Source organism: Gadus morhua, chromosome 18 (genome assembly GCF_902167405.1).
Source record: "Gadus morhua chromosome 18, gadMor3.0, whole genome shotgun sequence".
NCBI lineage: Eukaryota > Metazoa > Chordata > Actinopteri > Gadiformes > Gadidae > Gadus > Gadus morhua.
The window spans coordinates 21,154,617-21,175,393 of NC_044065.1; the positions used below are offsets into that span (position 1 = coordinate 21,154,617).

A 20,777-nucleotide genomic window follows, 5' to 3' on the forward strand; every position below is an offset into this window, starting at 1 on the left:
TTGTTCACATATCATTGAAAAATTACTTTATCCATCTAAAATATCAAATTGCATCCATCCTTTCCTTCGTCCTTTTAAATAACTAAGATGGAGGACATTATTGGAATGAGTGAAGGTCCATTGTTTCAGAGAGCTCCATGAGGGTAGACCACTCATGTCCTACAAACCAAGGCTCTTATTTGTCCTGTCCGTACATCCTCAGAATCCGAGCCATCCAGCCACTGAGTGGGGTGGACCCCATGCTGTCCGCCAGCAGGGGAGAAGGTAAGTCACTTAGATTCAACATGATTGACTCAAGGTTTTTAATAATGAACGATGAAAGGCGGCGCACAAATGTGTGAATCTATAACCGTCCAGCCAAGTCGGACTCTTTATGAAACTAAACCATCTCCCTATAGCGCTCAGCGCTCTGTCCCCTTTTGGGTTTTAGAAGTTGTTTTCAACAAGGCCAGACAGACTTGAAGAAGCATCACAACATGAACACCAACCTGAACGACAGAATGGGTTTTTTCGTCAATACGACTTTTTGGCGGTCCATTGCCTGGCCGGACCAATGATTTGCTCTTTCCCTTTATTTTGTGGAAATTTTAATATTTTAAGATAGTTTTGGCATTCAAATACATTTCAGTTACATTTCTAGTGAGAAATGTGTATTTCATTTTCATAATCTTCATTCAGTGAATGTATATGATGTTAAGTTTGGTAGATAATGCAACATTTTCTATCATTGCCATGGTGATTCATATGGGCGCTGCAATCACTGAACCCACAGAGCTGACATGTTGTTTAAATCACAAAGTCTTTAGGTTGTGTACTCATCTGTTATACTCGGAGGTATTTAATGGAAGCGATGACGAAGTTTCAATTCAATCTTTGGGACGGACTAAGCCGTCCCAAAGGGCAGACATGGGGGACTCGAGTCACATGACTTGACTCGAGTCAGACTCGAGTCGCAAATTTGAGGACTTGAGACTTGCTTGACTTACACTGATAAAAGACTTGACTTGACTTTGACTTGGTCTTCATGACTTGAGACTTGACTTAGACTTGAGACAGATGACTCAAAATGAATTTTTTAAAGTTAGATTAAAGGTTGGATATGGGATTTGCGATACACCAGCAGATTTTTTAAATACACAACTCAAATGGTCCTACCCCCTCTCCTTCAACGCTGACTCTGACTCCACCCATTCCAAGTACATGGACGCGCAATCACGCAAGAGCGCGAACACAGATGCGCAAGAGTGAGCCAGGCTAGCTAGGTTGGAGTTTAGGGTTGTCTTCTAGTGCTAGGTCCATATGTGGATTAGCTAGTTAGCTAGCTCCAGTAGCTACCGCAGGATAACAACAAACAAAAGCTTGCTCTGGGTCACGAGCTTTGAGTACGTGCACGTGCACGAAGGGGTCACTCGCGGGTAGCGGGGGAGGGGGAGTGCAGTACGACCGTTTGATTGACGTACTTACTGTCCAATGCCACTCGGTGGTTCTGAAAATCATTGGCTTGAGTTTTTCGAGCCCTGCCCGTTCCACAGATGATTGACTTGTTTAATTTTCATGTCAGTAGGCTACTTCTAACTCAGCGGCTGTAAGTGGGTTATGATAAGGATTTCAAGTAATTTTCCCACTAAAATTACACCGTCAGAGCCAGAGCGTCAGACTGGGCTGTTGTCAGCATAACGCAAAAAAATTAAGAGGGTTCAAATTCCAGTCCCCAAATTCAGTTGAACCACTACCTGGACATTTGTGATGGACAGAGCTGCCTTCAGTTTTGGGCCTATTCACATAACGGTTTTGGAATGTTTTGAATAGTTTGAGTTATTGTTAATGTTAAGACATTGTTATTGTTAATGTTGAAATAAAACTCAACTTATGAACCACTCTCTTTACCGATTTTTAAAAGTGGAAACTGGGTTAGATCATCAGATTTTTGTATGACTTGACTTGTGACTCGCTTGACCTGAGCAATGACTTGACTTGTGACTTGCTTGATTCTCACCACAGTGACTTAGGACTTGCTTGAGACTTGAAGGTTATGACTTGAGACTTGCTTGTGACTTGCGCATGAGTGACTTACCCCCACCTCTGCCAAAGGGACACCCCAACAGGGTGACAGGGACACAGTGGAGTGAGCGAGGGACAAGGACCCTCTTAAAGGGGGCCTCAAGACAAACAACAATGCTGCTTGCAGTCAGCGAGGTTAGTTTAGTGTTGACGATATCAACCCTACATGGTTCCTTACACATCATCCATTTGCCTTGGGCCCATTTTTCAAAGCCTATTGTATTCTACAGTTAAGTGAACAACATTGATACATTTGAATCAGTTAACGACAGTTAGTACAGTTAATGCTTTATGGAGAATAAAAGGATGGAAGATAGTGGAGCTGAGGAGTGTGACTCAAAGTTCGTGGATCCAATTCTCTATAGTCCGGTTTCCACTTCAAAACTAGCATAAAAATACATTCCCTTTAATGAGTAATTACTTTTATGTGTGTTTGTCTTTTGGAAAATCTCCCTTAAACACGTAGGGGTTATATTTAGATTTCTTTGTAACACACTTTCCCAAAGCCTTGATTAAGTATTCTATCTTTAATTCTGCTCCTCCCAGTATTTGGGGATTCACACTGCGCCCCACGCTGCCGCTGCCATTCCACACACTTCGTTTACATGCACAGCTTAATCAGATTAGTCCAACTATGATTGGATTATTAAGATGCATGTATACATCTTAGTCGCACTATAATCCAATCGAATCGAGTTACTCATAGTCGAATTAAGACACCTAGATTATTCGATTGTTAGTCGAATTAATGTATCAGGTCAGATCTGACAGCTGTTTACTGAAAACATCTTTCTCGAATGCTGCGGCCGCCTGAGTTTGTTGTTGCTAGTGACATAAAGAGGTCAACCGGTGGCTCTATTACCACTAGTTGAAATGAGCACAGCGCCACCTATCGTGCCGGGGAAAGAAATGCTTCGGCCAATGAATCGATTTTCTCACCGCCATGTATACTCAGACGATTGCAGTTGTCCGATTGAGGAGCATAATCGAACTATGTCCTTAATCTGATTAAGCTGTGCACGTAAACGTACTGACTAGGGATGGGCGTGTGGAATCGATTACTCGAGTACTCCTCGTTACAAATGAACTCGGTTGGTGGACAGGCAAACTCGAGTTTGCATATACACACACAAACAAAGTTTTCTGAAGCAAATGTGTGTGCGCCACTAACGCATGCCGTGGGCACAAAGCAAATTAAATGTATCAAATTTCTGTGTGGCGCGTGCCGTGCCGTGTGCAGGCACGCCAGAATTCAAAAAGTTGAGAGATGGCGGTTAAAGCAAAGCGCAGCGAAGAATTGAAGTACTTTAAAGAAATAGGAGATCATAAGGTGAAATGTAAAATATGCCAAGCGAAATCGAGCTACCAGAGTAAGTACTATACGGCAACATATACTCCTGAAACACAACGGTGAGTTCGGGAAAGCAGACCCGCAGCAACCAAGTGTGTTGGCTATTTTCACCGCCGCAAGACGCAGTCCCGGCCGTGTAGAGAAGATCACAACGCTGAGTATTTCCATAGTCCATTTGCTGCCGTTTTATTTGCAGATTAAAAATTATTTGCAATGGTTAGGCTACTTGTTTAGTTTTTGTTTTTTTTTAAACCGTTGCAGGCCTTGGTTCGACGTGATTTAAATTGTGAGACGCATATTTATTTTTGTAAGGAAAATGTTTGCAAAAATAAATAATGAATACTCTGATAACTGACTGTTTTGATGGAGAATAAGCATTACATGTTTGGTTGGTAATATTGCCCCTTCATCATTAGGCCTATTCCTGCTGCAGATGCGTTGCATTCTAAAAATAGATTTGAATAAACGAGTACTCGATTGATCCTCGAGGAATTCCTTCGATCACTCGAGTTTGGGATTGACTACTCGTGCCCATCCCTAGTACTGACTAATCAAGATATCAAATGCACCTGGTCACACATTGTTTAGTGTTATTTCCCTTATAGCTGCATAACCTTACAAATCTGCACTTGAGAAGGTTTTTCTATGAAAAGAGGGGATCCTCAACAATCAACACCTTCCCTGCCCACTTTTTGATCGACAAGGCAGCTCAGCTCCCGGAGTACAATCACTTTCTCCTCCATGTCGCTGTTCAACATGGAATTCGGAGAGTCAAGGCCAAAGTTCCTTTCCTCCAATTCATCTCAACCATGGCCAAGATAACCCCACTACGAGTCTTTACTTGTTGTGGAAGTGCCAGAGACGTCAGACCCAGACTTTATGATTCATAATATCATCCGAGGCGCACATAGCCTTTGGCCGTGATATTAGATAAAATATAATATAAATACCTATATATTATATTATATTATTATTATATTATATCATATTATATAGGTCCAGGAAAATATATATAAAGCTACATATAAAGCTCCAGCAACAATCACTTCTCCTCCATGCTGTGGTTCACTCTGACAGCTCATGGGTCAATGGGCAGCAGCTCATTTGCATTAAAGCTACAGACACCAGAAACTGCGTACTCTGAAGAGACTGAAACAGAGGGGAATAGCGGTAGGCAAGATTTTTTTTCTTAAAAGCTATTTCAAGCAAACAGCCTCAAAAACATGTTTTCTGGAACTCATATACTATGTTTACTTGTTGGAAAAACACAATAATATGTCTCCTTTAATAATTATATATTTGTGCATAAATCTGTAATCTTTTCTCATTAAAAAAAGTAAAAGAATATAACTCATCATTGATAATAACAATGCAAGGCAAATTTCTCGTGAGAAATCATACACAATTTAATGCTGAAACAATGTTGCATTTTCTAATGATAATCAAATGAATGTCACCCATGTTTGGTTTCAGCGATAACAGCGTCCGTGGCAACCACCATAGCAACCATAGAAAACGTTGTATTCAAACAATTTTCTGGCGGGACCTGAAAGGATATTTAATGACGAATAATGACGGTATAATAGGTAAGGGTCGGGATAATGTATAGAACGCCGGTCATTATCAGGAAAATAAGCCACGACAGAAGGGGCTTATTTTTGATAATGACGTTCTATACATTATCCCGCTTATTACACAGCTACTTGCCAAAACGAAAAAAATTATAATAACTTAACACAGTGTGTCTTTTTACCATTGATTTGTTACCAGCATTCGTAGTGTTGATCGGCTGAGAGTACGCCAAAAAGTACGCCAAAGACATTGACGTCGCTTAGCAACCGAGTACGCTGGGATTGATAAGTCACTGGACTACTTGCGGAGTAATACGAAAGACGGTAAAAAATCCACTTTTCTTGACAGTGGTCAATTATACTTAGCAACGATGAATTATCAAATATAATTCACCGCCAGAAGTTGTGAAGGGCCCATGCAAGTGAACGGAGCGTTCCACTGCATTGAGAAGATCCGTGTAATAAGTAAGGGATAATGTATAGAACATTAGTCATTATTGGGAAAATAAGCCCCGACAGGTCGAACAGGACACCGACACGAAGCAGAGGTGTCTTGCTTCGCCCTGAAGGGGCTTATTATTCGATAATGACCTAGGACGTTCTACACATTATCCCGCTTATTATACGGCTACTTGTCAAAACGAAATAATAACTTCACATGGTGTGTCTTTTTACAATTTATTTGCTACCAGCATTCGTGTTGTTGATCAGCAGAGAAATAGTCCGCTAAAGAAGTTGACGTCGCTACAACCGAGTACGCTGGGGTTGATAAATTACCTGACTACTTGCGGAGTGATATGAAAGACGGCAAAAAATCTGTCATTATATGCTGAGCAACGGTGAATTATCAAAAAATAATTCACTCCCGGGAGTTGTGAAGGGCCCATGCAATGGAACGGAGCGTTCCACGACATTAAGAAGAGCTGTGTAATAAGGAGTAATAACAACTTGATGTCATATAAAATCAGTGAATGAAGATTATGACAATGAAATGCACATTTCTTACAAGAAATGTTGTAAAAACACATTTTAATGCCAAATCTATATCAAAATATTGCATTTCCATTTAGAATAAAATAAATGTCAGCCATCTTGTTTGTTTTTGCAGACAGTAACTTGACGGTCACGTGACGTGGACACACAGGCATTCAGAAAATAATGGGCCAAAAAACACTGTCAGCACTATAGTGCTTTAACAATATGTGGATATGGTTTCAGGGACATATCAAATCCTCATCTCCAATGTTCTCTTCAGCACTAACACACCTGGTTAAACTTTGGGAACCAGTTTCATCAGGAGATACTTCTATTGAAAAGTAACCACAACATTTATTGACAACAACACAACACATTTATCCATTAGACTCCGACGGTTTGGAAAAAAGCAACTCGTAACATGACCTGAATCAGATGTCCCACACTAGTCACAAGTGATGTCTTGATGGCAAACAAGTCTTCCCTTTAATTCAAAATGAAGGGCAGGTTGAGATTTATCGGGAAAGCCTGGGTTTAACATTTGACAATATTTCCTTCTAAGCAATACAAAGAGTAATTATAATTATTAACGGGTTATTTATTTTATGATTGGTAGAAACATCAAACAAACATTAATTCTTCCCATATACAGGTGAATCTCAAAGAGTCATTTTAGACATGCTAACAAAAATCACTTTTCTGATCGTGCTGTATGCAATTTAAATATATATCTAAATACAAATTAGGAAATCTATAACATTTCTCTGAGGTTAAGATAAGACTTTCTAGCATTTTCAGCATGCAGAATACATTTGTACTTTTCTCACGTCTGCTAATAAAAATGCCAATGCATCTATTTACAATATTCACCTCATGTCTAGTTTCATGCGTGTGTTCTCCTGTGTCTTTATGTCTCTGTTATGGGGAATATATATGGAAGTAAATATGTGCCATCGGATTTTGAAAATAAAAAGCCATTGAATTCTAAGCACTGAATATTTATGCATTGAAGTAAACTCTGGATTATTTGCCTCTGAATTCATTTGAAGTAATTTTCAGCTTTATTTTTTAATGTTAAAAAATTCTAAATCAAATATTCAACGTTAAAAAATTAAACTTAAATATTTTCAGCTTCCCCAAATTCAACATAAAGTTTTTATTTAATCCAGCGTTAACATTGGGGGACCCAAGGAAGAGCAATCGATCCTAGATGCTAGATCGCAGTCAAGCAAGGATAGCGAGCGGGTGTTACACACAGAACACTAATGTCTTACGGCGGCGTCTAGAACGTCATCACAGGCGGCCAACTTAGGCCCCGTCCACACCAAGCCGAAATGGGCGAAACCGTTACGGTTTCGATCTATCCGGTTTCGGAGTATCTCCGTAAAGACGGAGTCAAGCGAAACCGGGTAGATCTGTAGAAACGCTATAGTACACATTCCAGGCCCATAAGGGGCGCTGCTTCTGCTACAGAAATCCAGAATAAAAATAAATAAGAAGAAGAGACGAGCATGCGCATAAAGGTTGAGACTCCGCGGGCTTAACAGTCATTGGCTAGTAGTGGTGGATTTAATGATTCGTGAACGATTCCTCCCAGTTCAGTCGAGTTCACGATGAATCGATTCACCGGAAACTCGACTGAGCTGGGAGGAGTCATTCGTGAATCGTTTGTTCGTTCAGCCTGGTTTCCGGTAGCAGTAAATCGCATCATGGAATGCACGCAATTGCACGGTTCTCAGCTGAGTCAGTCAGACTCAGTGGAGTTAGTGCTACCGGAAACTCGACTAAACGAACAAACGAACGAACGATTCGCGATCGACTCCTCTTGGCGAACTGAATCACGCAAACTGAATCAAACAAATCATTAAATCCACCACTACCAAGCATCACACCAAACGGAGGCAAAGGGATATCGGATTGCCCGAGGTTGGTGCGGATGCCCTAATAAATTGGGCTCCTTAACCCACTACAATTACCCTTACGCTGCATGTAAATCCAGCCAAGTCACTGCAATCACACACACACTTCACTTACAGGCATTAGTTCATCGTTTATTTCATACTGCAGTGAAAAAACAAAAACGGTGTACATTATAACAAAAACATAAATAAAAGATACGACCCCCACACACACACACACACCTTGATATTTAATGTGCTTAATAAATACATTTTTATTTTAATTATAAAGGTATTTAACAGACCGATACAATAATAGGGCGTTTAGTAAGGTCCACCACGGTTGCTTCTCTCCCAAAAAAGGCTACAGTCAGTGTTTAATGACGTTGATTTACCCTTAAGCATTTCCTATTATAGGCTGCTGTGTAAAATGCTGTTTAGAATTAACGTTTATATCAAGAAAGAAAGAGACCAGCGAGTGACGCTCTTATTCCCGTTCTCCTTGCCTGACCGCGATGGCATCTAGGATGGATTGCTCTTCCTTGGGTCCCCGGATGTTAACACTGAATTTCGCACATTGAATTTTGCAGGTGACTTTGGCATGTTGAATTTGGGGACGTTAAAAATATTTAAGTTGAATAGCGTTGAATATTTGATTTTGTATTTTTTAAAGAGTTATATTCAGAGGCAAAAAATCCAGATGCGTTATTTCAATGCATAAATATTCAGTGCATAAATATTCAGTGCTTAGAATTCAATGGCTTTTTATTTTCAAAATCCGATGGCACAGATTTACTTCCATAAATATGGCTTATATGGGGTATTTATGTAACATGTGTGATGTGTTATAAGTGTTTTATAGGCAGTATGAGTTATCTGTGTAATATTTTATATGGGTAATACACGTTACCTGGGTAACATATGTTACGTATAATCCTTGTTATATATGTGGAACATATTTTAGTGGAGTGTGTGTGGATGATGGCTGATTGAAGCAGCCTCACCTGGACGAGCCTGATTGGACTTGGGGCTGACTGAGGCTGCAAAGCTGTTGCACGTTGAGTAATCAGTGTGCAAAGGGTTAAACCAGCCATCTCCACAGACACTCTGGGAGATATCCTACATCAACATGGAGCACTATTGGTGCGTTCCAGAGCCCATCCAAAGCAATGGGATGTGGGACTTATCCTACCTGAACTGTACTAGCTCCTACTTTGTGAAGTCACCCCCCAGTTCAATAGTAGGAGGTTCCACTTCGACGGTGGGATGTTCCACTTCGACAGGCATTCCAGGTCACTTTTCTTAGTTGGAGGTAGGATAAGTCCCACGTCCCACTGGTTTGGATGGGCTCTGGAACGCACCATATCTTCATGTATCATTTGTGCAACTTTTCTACATTGAACCTTCAACACCACCAGCCTGCTTCCTTTGTTTGGAGGAGTTTAGCCAAAGTCCCTAGGTGGAGTGTAGCATTGGAATTAATACTGTGTTATTATGCTATAAATCACATAACTACACACAGATTATACATGTACACACATACCATGTGTAAATGGAGTATATGTGTAAATGGTGTTATCTGTGCTGAAGCATGAGCTCTTTCCCCCTATCAACGACTTGCGATTTGGTTTTCTCAAGAAAGGCCAAAGAGCAGAACTTTCTTGTCTTCAAATTGAAGCCAGCATGCTAAATCAAAGGTGCTGTGGGTACGATTTGAGAGTTCTCAAGAGAGAGCAAGATTTAAAAACAAGAAACCAAAGAACCAAAATGTCCCCACCCTTTCTTCTCATCCCTTCCTACGTTACTACGCCATTGAGAAGTGTTATCTTTCACACCTGTGATTGACAGGCCAGATGCCTTCCCCAAACCAATCAGGTAAGAGATACCCTAATTGGTCAGAAATTAGCTGAGGTTCATACAGATGCAACTCAAAACAGAAACTCTCAAAGATCACTAAAATGGCTAGGCCATTTCTAAAATGTCATATTACACTGAAATAGAAGCCTTACCTACAGCACCTTTAAGTCTGCACCGATACATCTCAAAGTTTGATCAAAGTTACCATTGGCTGAGTGGTACAAGCCATAGCGCGCCTCCTCAGTTTAACCGAATAACAAACAACAGAACCGTTAAATTGGATCGTTCTTACGGAATCCGACCGCTTGTCTCTGCTGAAACTGAAGCTTGTTCTTCTGACTTTTACTCCACTGGCACATCAGGATGTCGCGGAAGGTGTTGCGGAACTCCTTGTTACACAGGGCGTAACACATGGGGTTGACGGTGCTGTTGACGTAGCACAGCCAGTAGCCCAGGGCCCACAGAGTCTCAGGGATGCAGTCCTGGCAGAAGGTGTTGACCAGCACCATGATGTTGTACGGAGTCCAGGTGATGATGAAGGCAAACAGGATGGCACTCAGCGTCTGAGCCGCTTTCTTCTCGTTCACCTTCTTATCACTCTTGCGCTTGACGAACTGCGTCTTTGGCTTGGAGACAAGTTGCTTTGCATTTGTGGCTTCTTTCATACCGATACCTGGTGGATATTCAGCATTCGATTTTTCTTTCACTTCCCTTGGCTGTCCATAGTTATCTCCGTCTAGAGAGAGAGAGACAGAGAAGGAAATATAATTTGCTCAATTAAATAAATAGATTCTCATGCAAAATTTAATTTTGATTCATATTACTATGATGTTCAACCTTTGGATGGTCCCGATGGTCCCTCTTCTGTCCGTCCTTGGCCCCCATCATCTCCTGAGCCTTGCAAAAAAACATCTGCAGCCACGGAGTAAACAGCTTCAGTGTTTCCCTTTGCTTCCTCCTCTTCCGAGTCTGTCTTGTTGTCTTCGTTGTTACAGCCCTCACTGCTGCTGCCCTCGGTCTCACCAACAGTCGTTGTGGTACTAGACCTCTTTGAGGACTGACAAGAAGACAGCATTAATGAGAACCAAAAGTTTAATCTGCTCCTGTGGCTCTTTCCGGCATACTTGCGTTTCCCGGCAGCAGCCTGCTGGCTCAGCTCATTGCCGCTGCAGTGCTGAATGTTGTTTATCTGATTGAGAGAGTCTGAGGACTCATGCTGCCCACTGCGCCCGCTCATCTGACCAGAGCCACGGGCGCTGTCGTCTGCTTGGGGCTGGCTCATGCCTGAACCAGACCCACCGAGGACTGCAAGATTCTTTGCTCGGTTCTCAGTTTCCTGGTATATCTTCCAGAAGAGGACGGACATGATGGTCACAGGCAGGTAGAAGGCTGCGATGGCCGTGCAGAACGTGATGATGGGCTCTTTGAGGAACTGGATGTAGCACTGGTTGGGCAGGACAGTACGCTCCCCGACGAGGTACTGCCAGAACAAGATGGCTGGAGCCCAGAGGATGAAGGAGATGGACCAGGCTAACCCGATCATGATCATGGCGCGCTTGGTGGTCCTCTTGGCCCGGTAGGTCAGTGGCCTGGTCACTGAAAAGAACCTGAGATGAAGAAGATTAAGACAAGGCTTGTGTACTAAATTGGCGTGTACTGTCCTTCTTAAGGAGATTTCCTTAAAGGTTAGTGATTGTTTCCTCTGACAGGAACCTCTTTACTGGCACAGTTTAATATACTCGCAATATTGTTTTCTACCTAAACAAATAGTCAAATAGCGTTAAAGTACGATGGATCATGTTTACGTGCAAGTAAATCCAAAGAGAACAGGGAGGAAAATGTGTGCACCTGTCAAAGCTGATGACCAGCAGGTTCATGACCGAGGCATTACTGGCCACATAGTCGATGGCCAGCCACAGGTCACAGACCACCGGCCCCAGGGCCCACTGGTCCATGATTATGTAGGTGGTGTACAGGTTCATGGACAGCGTGCCGATGGTCAGGTCGGCGAACGCCAAACTCAGCAGGTAGTAGTTGTTCACCGTCTTCAAGGCCTTGTTGATCTTAAAGGAAACCAAAACCAGGATGTTCCCGATAACGGTGACCAGTGACAGGCAGCCTGTGAGGAAGACGATGACGATCACCTGGAGGAGAGGGATACATCTCATTTGTGGAACAGCAGTGGATGCTTTTTTTTTTTATATGCTGCTGACAACAGAATAACAAGATCTCGTGAGGAGGACAAAGTACCGGAGATGGGTTTTCGGTGCTGCTTAGACATATTAGCCTAGCAACAGAGTTAACAAATGATTAATGTTTTGCTGGGGTTAGTGGAAGATGATGAAAGTGTCACAGCAGTCTTCTCTCCATATTTTGTTCCACTGGTAGTAACGAGGAAGCTCTCAGACTTACTTGTCAAACTCTGTCTGTTATTTGACAGAGCAAGACATAGAAGGCCAAACCACTAGAATAGAGTGGCAAACAGCACAGCTATGGTTAGCGGTGGGTTCCTGCAGGACAGAACCACTAGAAGAGGAGGCTAACAGCAAAGCTATGGTAAGCGTTGGGTACCTGCAGGACAGAAGCCCTAGAATAGGAGGCTAACTGCTACGGTAAGCGGTGCGTACCTGCAGGACAGAACCAATAGAATAGGAGGCTAACTGCTACGGTAAGCGGTGGGTACCTGCAGGACAGAACCAATAGAATAGGAGGATAACTGCTACGGTAAGCGGTGGGTACCTGCAGGACATCAAGCATTACAAGAACTGACCGAAAAAGACACAAACATCGATGAAACATGGAAGGCGGTGAAAGAAGCAGTGATCACAACATGTAAGGAAACACTTGGACCACGGAAATATCACAACAAAGAGTGGATATCGACAGAGTCACTGGCAAAGGTTGAGGAGAGGAAAATAAAGAAGGCAGCAATGAATAACAGCCGCACCAGGGCAGAAAAAGCAAGAGCACAAAAAGAGTACTCGGAAGCAAACAAGAGAGTAAAGAAAAGCATCAAAACCGACAAGAAAAAATACATAGACACCCTAGCTAGAGAGGTAGAAGAGGCAGTCAAGCACAGAAACTGGAGAGACCTGTATGCCACCACCAAAAAGCTTGCAGGAAAGTTTAGTAAATCAGAAAGACCTGTAAAAGATAAAGAGCGGAAGCCTATCCCTGGAGAGGAAGGACAGAAAAGAAGATGGAAGGAATATTTTGAGGAGCTGCTCAACAGACCAACCCCAAAGGACCCACCAGACATCCAACAAGCAGACAAAGATCTACCAATAAACTGTAATGCACCCACAAAGGAAGAGATCCGCGAGGCCATAAAGAAGCTTAGGAACAACAAGACCCCAAGTCCCGATGGTATCCCAGCAGAGGCAATGAAAGCCGACTCGCAGACCATGGAAGAGATCCTACAACCTCTCTTCAAGAAGATCTGGGAAGAGGAGTACATCCCAACGGAATGGCAGGAGGGACACCTCACCAAGATACCGAAGAAAGGTGACTTAAGTAAATGTGCAAACTACAGAGGTGTTACACTGCTATCCATCCCAAGTAAAATTTTCTACAGAATCATATTGGACAGGATGATAGATGGTGTTGATCTCCAGCTCAGAGACCAACAGGCTGGCTTCCGCAAGGATAGATCATGTATAGATCAGATTGCAACCCTGCGCATCATCCTAGAGCAGTCACTGGAGTGGAACTCACCTCTGTATGTGAACTTTATTGATTATGAGAAGGCCTTTGACAGCTTAGATAGAAAAGCACTCTGGAAGCTGCTCAGACATCATGGAGTTCCAGAGAAGTTCACCAAAAGTCCTACGGAGGGATGGTCCGCAGGGTGATCCACAGAGGGCAACTCACGGACGCCTTCCAAGTACACACAGGAGTAAGGCAGGGATGCCTGATGTCACCATTTCTCTTCCTTCTGGCGATAGATTGGGTAATGAAGCAATCCACAGAAGATAAGAGAAATGGCATACAGTGGACGATGTGGACACAGCTAGACGACCTTGATTTTGCAGATGACCTGGCCCTTCTCTCCCATACCCAACAGCAGATGCAGGATAAGACCAACACCATCGCAACCAACTCAGCTCGCCTTGGTTTAAGCATCCACAGGGGGTAGAGCAAGATTTTAACCACTGTGCGCACCATAAACAAAATCCAAACCTTCATCAATAACTGCCTTAGACAAATACTCCGTATCCACTGGCCCGACATCATCAGTAACAAAGATCTGTGGAAAAGAACCAACCAGCGACCTGCTGAGGAAGAGATCATCAAAAGACGTTGGAGATGGATAGGACATACTCTCCGCAAACCTGCCTCAAATGTAACAAAGCAATCTTTGAAGTGGAACCCCCAAGGAAAAATGACGAGAGGACGACCAAGAAGTTGCTGGCGCAGAGAGGTGGAGGCAGACACCAAGCGGATGGGCTACACGTGGGGACAGCTGGAGAAGTTATCGCAGGACCGGGATGCTTGGAGAACCCTTGTTGACGGCCTAAGCCCCAGTAGGGGTAAAAGGCGATGATGATGATGATGACCTGCAGGACAGAACCAATAGAATAGGAGGCTAACTGCTACGGTAAGCGGTGGGTACCTGCAGGACAGAACCAATAGAATAGGAGGCTAACTGCTACGGTAAGCGGTGGGTACCTGCAGGACAGAAGCCCTAGAATAGGAGGCTAAGAGCTATGGTTAGCGGTGGGTACCTGCAGGACAGTGTGCCCCCCTAGGGTGCCGTACTCTGCAGCCCCATATGTTGGCGTCTGGTTGACCCGGGAGTGGTTCGAGTCCCCTCCCTGGCCCAGAGTAGAGCTGCCGTTACTCTGTTCCCATCCACGGGAAATGTTGAGTACCTCGGATGACTCATGGGAGGACTCTCCTGGAATTGGAATATAACAAATGTTCAAATACATAATATAATACATTAAATGAAATCAAATAATAATTACATGGAAAATCAAATGTAGCATATGTAGGCATGTATTGTATTGTGGCGGATCTAGCACTAAGCTAATAGACCGCTTTTTATATCGGGATGCTCCGAGTTATAGACCTATAGAAAACAATCTTCTGACTTCACTAGCCAACAAAGTGTTGTTTTTATCACACCATATTTAGGGGTCCTACGAAAATCATAGGAACCCTATTGTATTCCTTTGTATTGTATTATTGTATAGTATTGTATAAATTTGCAGGCTTGTAGAACACGTACAATTAGTTAGGGATGCAAATGATGGGCCAGAATTAACCATAGGCAGCGCTATAATAAGCACTTGAAGTGCAACATACTCAAAAGTCTGCCATTTCCATTAGGAAATTGCAAGATGTATGAAACTTTGTATACACCATTCGTCATACTGAACAACTTTCAAGGAGCAACCCATATGGTCAAATCATTAAGACTTAATGAGGTGACCACAACTTGACCAATGTATCAGATGACGGTGAGACTATATGGTGTTACATTCAAAGCATAAGCCCAAAAATGCCAGTTTGATTAACATTTGACAGTGAAATGTATGCATATCTCTGATGTTTAAACAAGTATAATGTTGCGTCAAAAACACGTAGGCTCGGCTGTTGCTACAAAGGACTGATTCCATAGTGTACCCATGCCAAATTTCAAGCCTTTATCTGAAAATAAAACTTTGTTTGAAGTAGGGATGCACCGAAATGAAAATTCTTGGCCGAAACCGAAACCGAATATACTGAAACGTTGGCCGAAGGCCGAAACCGAATACCGAATGTGTCTTATAATGTTTTTCATTCATTTTGCTTTAGTTTTTCACCATTGCATAAATCAAACAATAGGCCTATCTCACAACTTCCTGGTTCGGCGTTCGATTTTGCCTTCACCGGGTAAAGTGACTTCCGGTCGCGTAGTCCATGATATTTGACAATGGCGCGGTCAAAAAACAAAAGCTTCTGTTGTGTACCTCTATGCGCCAATTCAAAACAAAAACAACCGTATTTACATTTCCACGACTTCCCAAATAATACCCAATACAGCAGTGGCGATCAGACGGAATGAAGGAGTTAATTTCGTAATTCAGAAGGGGAGTACACTGGTCTGTAGTCGGCATTTCTCAGCGGCTGATTATGACGACGGGAGTGCTACGCTGAATACTGGAGCTGTTCCTAGTCGTTTTGACTGGAACCGCTACACCACAGCCCCGAAAAAAACACACGTGTATAAACGGGTGTCAGCTCGAAAAGCTGAAGGAGAGGACAAAACACAAACGGACCGGAGAGGTACCGGGGAACATGACTACGCGACACGCCCCCCTGCCGGTAAGTAGATGTGTGCTAACTAGCTGTTATGTCTGTTATTTGTGTTCAACACTTGTTGGGCTATTGTATAATTTTGCCAAACATGGCATGGTTAACGTTAAAAAATTCAATCAACATCAGACGTACTGTTAAACTGGGGTTGCATATTAATTCAGATTCAGCTTTATTGGCCAGGTTTGCGAACAAACGAGGAATTTTACTTTGGTTTTTACTCTATGTACAACACTCAACCTATAGTTAATACATAAAAAAGAAAAACAGAAAACAGTACAAATAAATTTAATAATAAGAAATATAAATAAACTTAAGTATACAGAATAACAATACAATAAAAAGAAAGGGTGAATACGAATGAATGGTAATGAAGACTGATTTGTCTTCTTTTTTTGTAGGTGCACTGGATGATGCCCTGGAGTATATTGCTGAGCTGGAGGCAAGGCTGCAAGAAATGTCCATGGGGCCACAAACTGTCCTCAACAGGTTTTGTGTGTCTGATCAGACCATGACATATTATACTCGGTTTCCATCTCAAGAAGTGTTTCAAGTGTTTTGGGAGTCTGTTTTGCCCCTCAACACAATATATTCTTTATTGGAGCAAAGCACAGAGGATTGGACAAGAGGCGATTCCAACACCACGCCCTTCAAGGAAGATTCCAGTCATTGATGAGTTTTTCATCTACTGTTGTAGAGTAGCAACTGGCCTTAAAGAACAGGTCATTGCTGACATCTTCCAGGTCAGCACAGCTGAGATGGTACCAACTCCAAGCTGGATATTCCCTCTAGGATGTGGGACATCAAAGGGCGAAACGTCAAATAAAAATGTGACTGTTTTTTTTTATATTGTAGTGATAACAGATGTATTCTAATATGCATCTTTTCATAATGAGCAAGTTTAACAGAGTGCAAATTGCAAAACAAATGTCTTACCAGCATACGCTCTGTAGAGTGTGGACTTGACTCCAGTCTTCCCCACCGACTTGGGTTTCTTCACCACCAGGTCACTCACAGCCTCTGGGTAGATTCCCTGAGGCGAACAACAATACAGGAAATGCTCATATACTCTAGACAAATACTGAAGTGTATGATTTGAACAGAGGACACAACAGCACACGTGGGTTCGAGGTCGATGCCACATCTGTGGTTGACTGGTACAGGCCAGGGAAGGTGGAACCACATCAAGGCCCAGCTGCACATAATGCGCTGTCTGGAACAGCAGAGCGGTTATATGGCTACAGAAGCCTTTTCCCGCAGCACAGCTACAGCTCTGAGAGACCCAGTTGTCCAACAGCCTCCAGGGTGATCTGTGAACACCATAAGAATTGAGTTACTGAACTTAGTAGGTAGGACCTTGATATAAGGCCATTGGAAACTGGCAAGGAGCCTGCAACCGCAGAAAAGCCATGTACAGTTCCGTGCAAAACTCTTGGGCCACCATTACATCTGTTGTTTTAGCAATGTTATAACATGAACTAGCCCAGATGTTGGTCCTTTTAATGCACTCAACACATTTCCTTTATTTACGGCTTGTGCCTTAATGAAGAGGAAGAAAAATACATAGGTCTACTCTGTACAGCCACAACATTGCAGCAAGCTAGGTGGGCCAAGTCTTAAGCACGCTACTGTTTGTAAGAAAGAACAATGAAAATGATCTGAACTTCACAAGAAGAGGAAAACTGCAACTGCAGTTGTTATTCCAGACAGACTATCAAAACTAACAGACTTGGGCCAACGGGCCCTAACTCAGCAGAAACCTGTAGTATGTGGGGCTCCTCATCGAGCGGTTGCATCTACCTCTCACTACCACCTTTCCATCAACTATATTTGACACTTAGCATATACATAATGTTAATAATATGTCGCTGATCGGAAGAAAACTGGTCAGCAAATAACTAGCTGAACCTATCCTTGGCTAAACGAATGCTAAAATGCTAACGCTACACACGGAGACTTCATAGCCACCATGGTTAATTATATTCATAATATAGTCTACACGTAACAAATATGATCATTTCACACACAGACAATATTTCTGACGATTTATATGGATCGTATATGGTTTGCTTGTCATCACAAAACATGAATGAGCAAGGCGGCCATTGAGTACTGACAACAAAACACCTTAGACAACTTACCTTGATTATTGTGTACAAACTCCTCCACAAAAAACTTGTACCCCTTTGTCAGCCTGGGCTGTGGTGTTGCTGAGTGTGTCTCCACAATCTTCTGCACATCTTCGAATCGCAATTTGGGAATACCCACCAGGGAAGTGGCGAAGAAACGATCCATTTTTGCATTGACGGCAATACAAAAATGACTACGCCGGAAGAATGTTTACCCGGTGTGACGTCATTTCCGATTTTTGTGAGATAGGCCTATTAAATGTCCTTTATAAACTTTTTTGTCTCGCTTTTCTAAAAAAAACAAAAAAAAACAAATTTGATACAAAATATTTATTTAATACTGAACGTTTTCTAACATTCCAGCAGACATTATAGCAAGAATTTAAGAACAATGTACCTTTTGAATGAATGAGAAAAACTTTTATTTATTTATTTTTATAAATAAATAGAAATGTTCAGCGTATTATGTTCGGCCTTTTTACTCCTTCGGCCGAAACCGAACATTATGTTTTGGGCCATTTTCGGCCGAACATGTTCGGTGGCCGAATATTTGGTGCATCCCTAGTTTGAAGTTGCCGTTTTGAACCGTGGCCTCTCTCCAACGCAGGCTGGGCCTTACAGCGGAATACACCGCTTTAAGTAATTTCGCAAACGTCTACAGTATGTTTTAGAAACATGGTTTGTGATTGTTTTTATATGTTTACTTACGGTAAACCAGTTTTTAAGGCATACCAATGCCGTATTACCATACCGACCAAGCTCACCATACCTCTGTGAACTGAAGACTTCTATTCCTCAAAATATAGTCTAATCTGCAGTATAAAGTCTACATATCCATTTTGTGTAGTGGTATTGCGTTGTCCTCTTGACCAGGGGGTCGGTGGTTCAAGTCAAACCTCAACCAACATATCACGTGAGACAAGGCATGACCTCTATGTTTACCACCATGCTTTCTTTAGGCCACCACCATACTCGTCATACTGTTTGACCCCATCATGGTTGCATGCAACTATATTTTTTATTGTTTCCATCAAGATAAGTTTCCCCTTACTTACCTAGAGAGTGGTTACTGAGGAAGAGGCCGTGGTAAACGGAAGTATTGAAGGTCATGGCCACCAGCGCTCATAGTCTGGGGCAGATCTACAGGAAAGAGTCCAAGAAATAGTATCAAGCTCAAAACAACACGTACATTACTAAGATACCGAAAATCTGGAACAGATTCCACACAGTTTTATTAAGGATAAGGATGAAAAAGCACAACTTAAAGTTATTTTATTCAGTTTGAATAAAATGGAGATTGCGATTATACACTGACAAACACTCCATGGCCTCTCCCAGAAATATCCGGACAAAAGCAGGAAAAGGCATAGCCAGCTAAGAGAGATTCAAACAGATGGAGTGGTTTTAACAGAGACAGATATGGACATAGAAGCGGAGTGCAGACAAGAAGCATCCATCTAAGATGACCAAACATCAGAGATAGTTATTAGATCATTCTCTATATCCTGTCAGGAAACAATAGTAAGACTCGATGAATGAGGAGAACTTAGGAGGTTCTTCATGTTGTTGACTTCATCTCAGCCACCACCATTCCAGTAGCAAAAAGCCGGGTTTTCCGGAGGCAGGTGTCATAATGTGATGCATGTTTTAAAGTCCATGGTTTAGCTCATACTCCTGCAGAGCTTGATAAATATGCCGGACCAGAGTAGCCAACCTCCACTCATGTGCATGAGCCAAGGTGACCAACTATATCAACACAGTGTACCATCATTCTTTGCTAATATAAGCATGTAGATGTTCAAACTTCCTCAGAGGAAGAAAATTGTTGGTTAGTCCTTCTATTGAGACTTGCTTGGCTTTAAAGGTTTTTCAGAAAACATACATTTACATTTTGAGTTTTTCCTTGGAAACTGTTGAAAAATATAAATGTATAACTTTTATTAACACGTTTAACACATATATGAGTCATGACTATGGAATAAATTCAACTGAAAGCTAGACGTGTCTACAAAATCTTAATCCTGAGTGATTACTGACATGGTTGAACTCTGATTGTCATCAGAATGTGGCTGGAGTCTGTGAATCAAAGGTGTCTCTAACCCTCTTAGTGAATGAAGAGTGTCTGTCTCGCTACATGTTCACCTTTAGAGACTTTTGCTTTATAATTTTTTTTATCATGACCACACACGCGCACCCAATGCGCGCACACACACACACACACAGACACAACATTTTACAATTCTCACTCCAGATTAAGGTGACATGGTGTGCTCTCTAGCTGTGCTTTGGACTCTGTGAGTTTGTTTCCTCCCTACAGTCAGGCCTGTCTCTCAGGGGTCGAGGTGAACGGTTCTGCTGAGGACAGTCGGCAGAGAGAGACACTCTCCAGGACACTTCCTACCTGAGTCCAAGCTGTTGCAACCCCCAGAGCACACAGAGGACCATGTGTACATTAGAGGCGGGCTGAGTGGGGGCCGGCAAGGGGGGGTTCCGGAGGTGTCTGTGAACCCCTCTTGGAGGAGTTCTGTAACCATGAGAACCTTCTTCGGGTCCTCTGACTCAACTCAGTGTGATCTCAATATGTTGTATATGACATATGAGTCTGTCTTTTTTTTATTTTCTAGGGAACAAATGT

General features: G+C 42.4%; 1 protein-coding gene and 1 long non-coding RNA gene across 2 annotated transcripts; both read right to left on the reverse strand.

Moving 5' to 3' along the window:
* Positions 1–8,681: 8,681 nt before the first annotated feature.
* chrm3b (cholinergic receptor, muscarinic 3b) lies at positions 8,682–19,474 on the reverse strand. The gene is made up of 5 exons (XM_030341058.1): positions 19,198–19,474; positions 14,438–14,610; positions 11,562–11,857; positions 10,551–11,320; positions 8,682–10,449 (listed from the first exon to the last, which is right to left on the reverse strand). Exons 1-5 carry the CDS (start codon positions 19,250–19,252, stop codon positions 9,986–9,988), a joined length of 1,758 nt encoding a protein of 585 aa, XP_030196918.1. The 5' UTR covers positions 19,253–19,474; the 3' UTR covers positions 8,682–9,985.
* On the reverse strand, positions 16,687–18,284 carry LOC115531673 (uncharacterized). Its single transcript, XR_003973913.1, has 3 exons — positions 18,155–18,284; positions 16,950–17,323; positions 16,687–16,801 (listed from the first exon to the last, which is right to left on the reverse strand). It is a non-coding gene; the product is annotated as an uncharacterized LOC115531673 (long non-coding RNA).
* Positions 19,475–20,777: the final 1,303 nt, after the last annotated feature.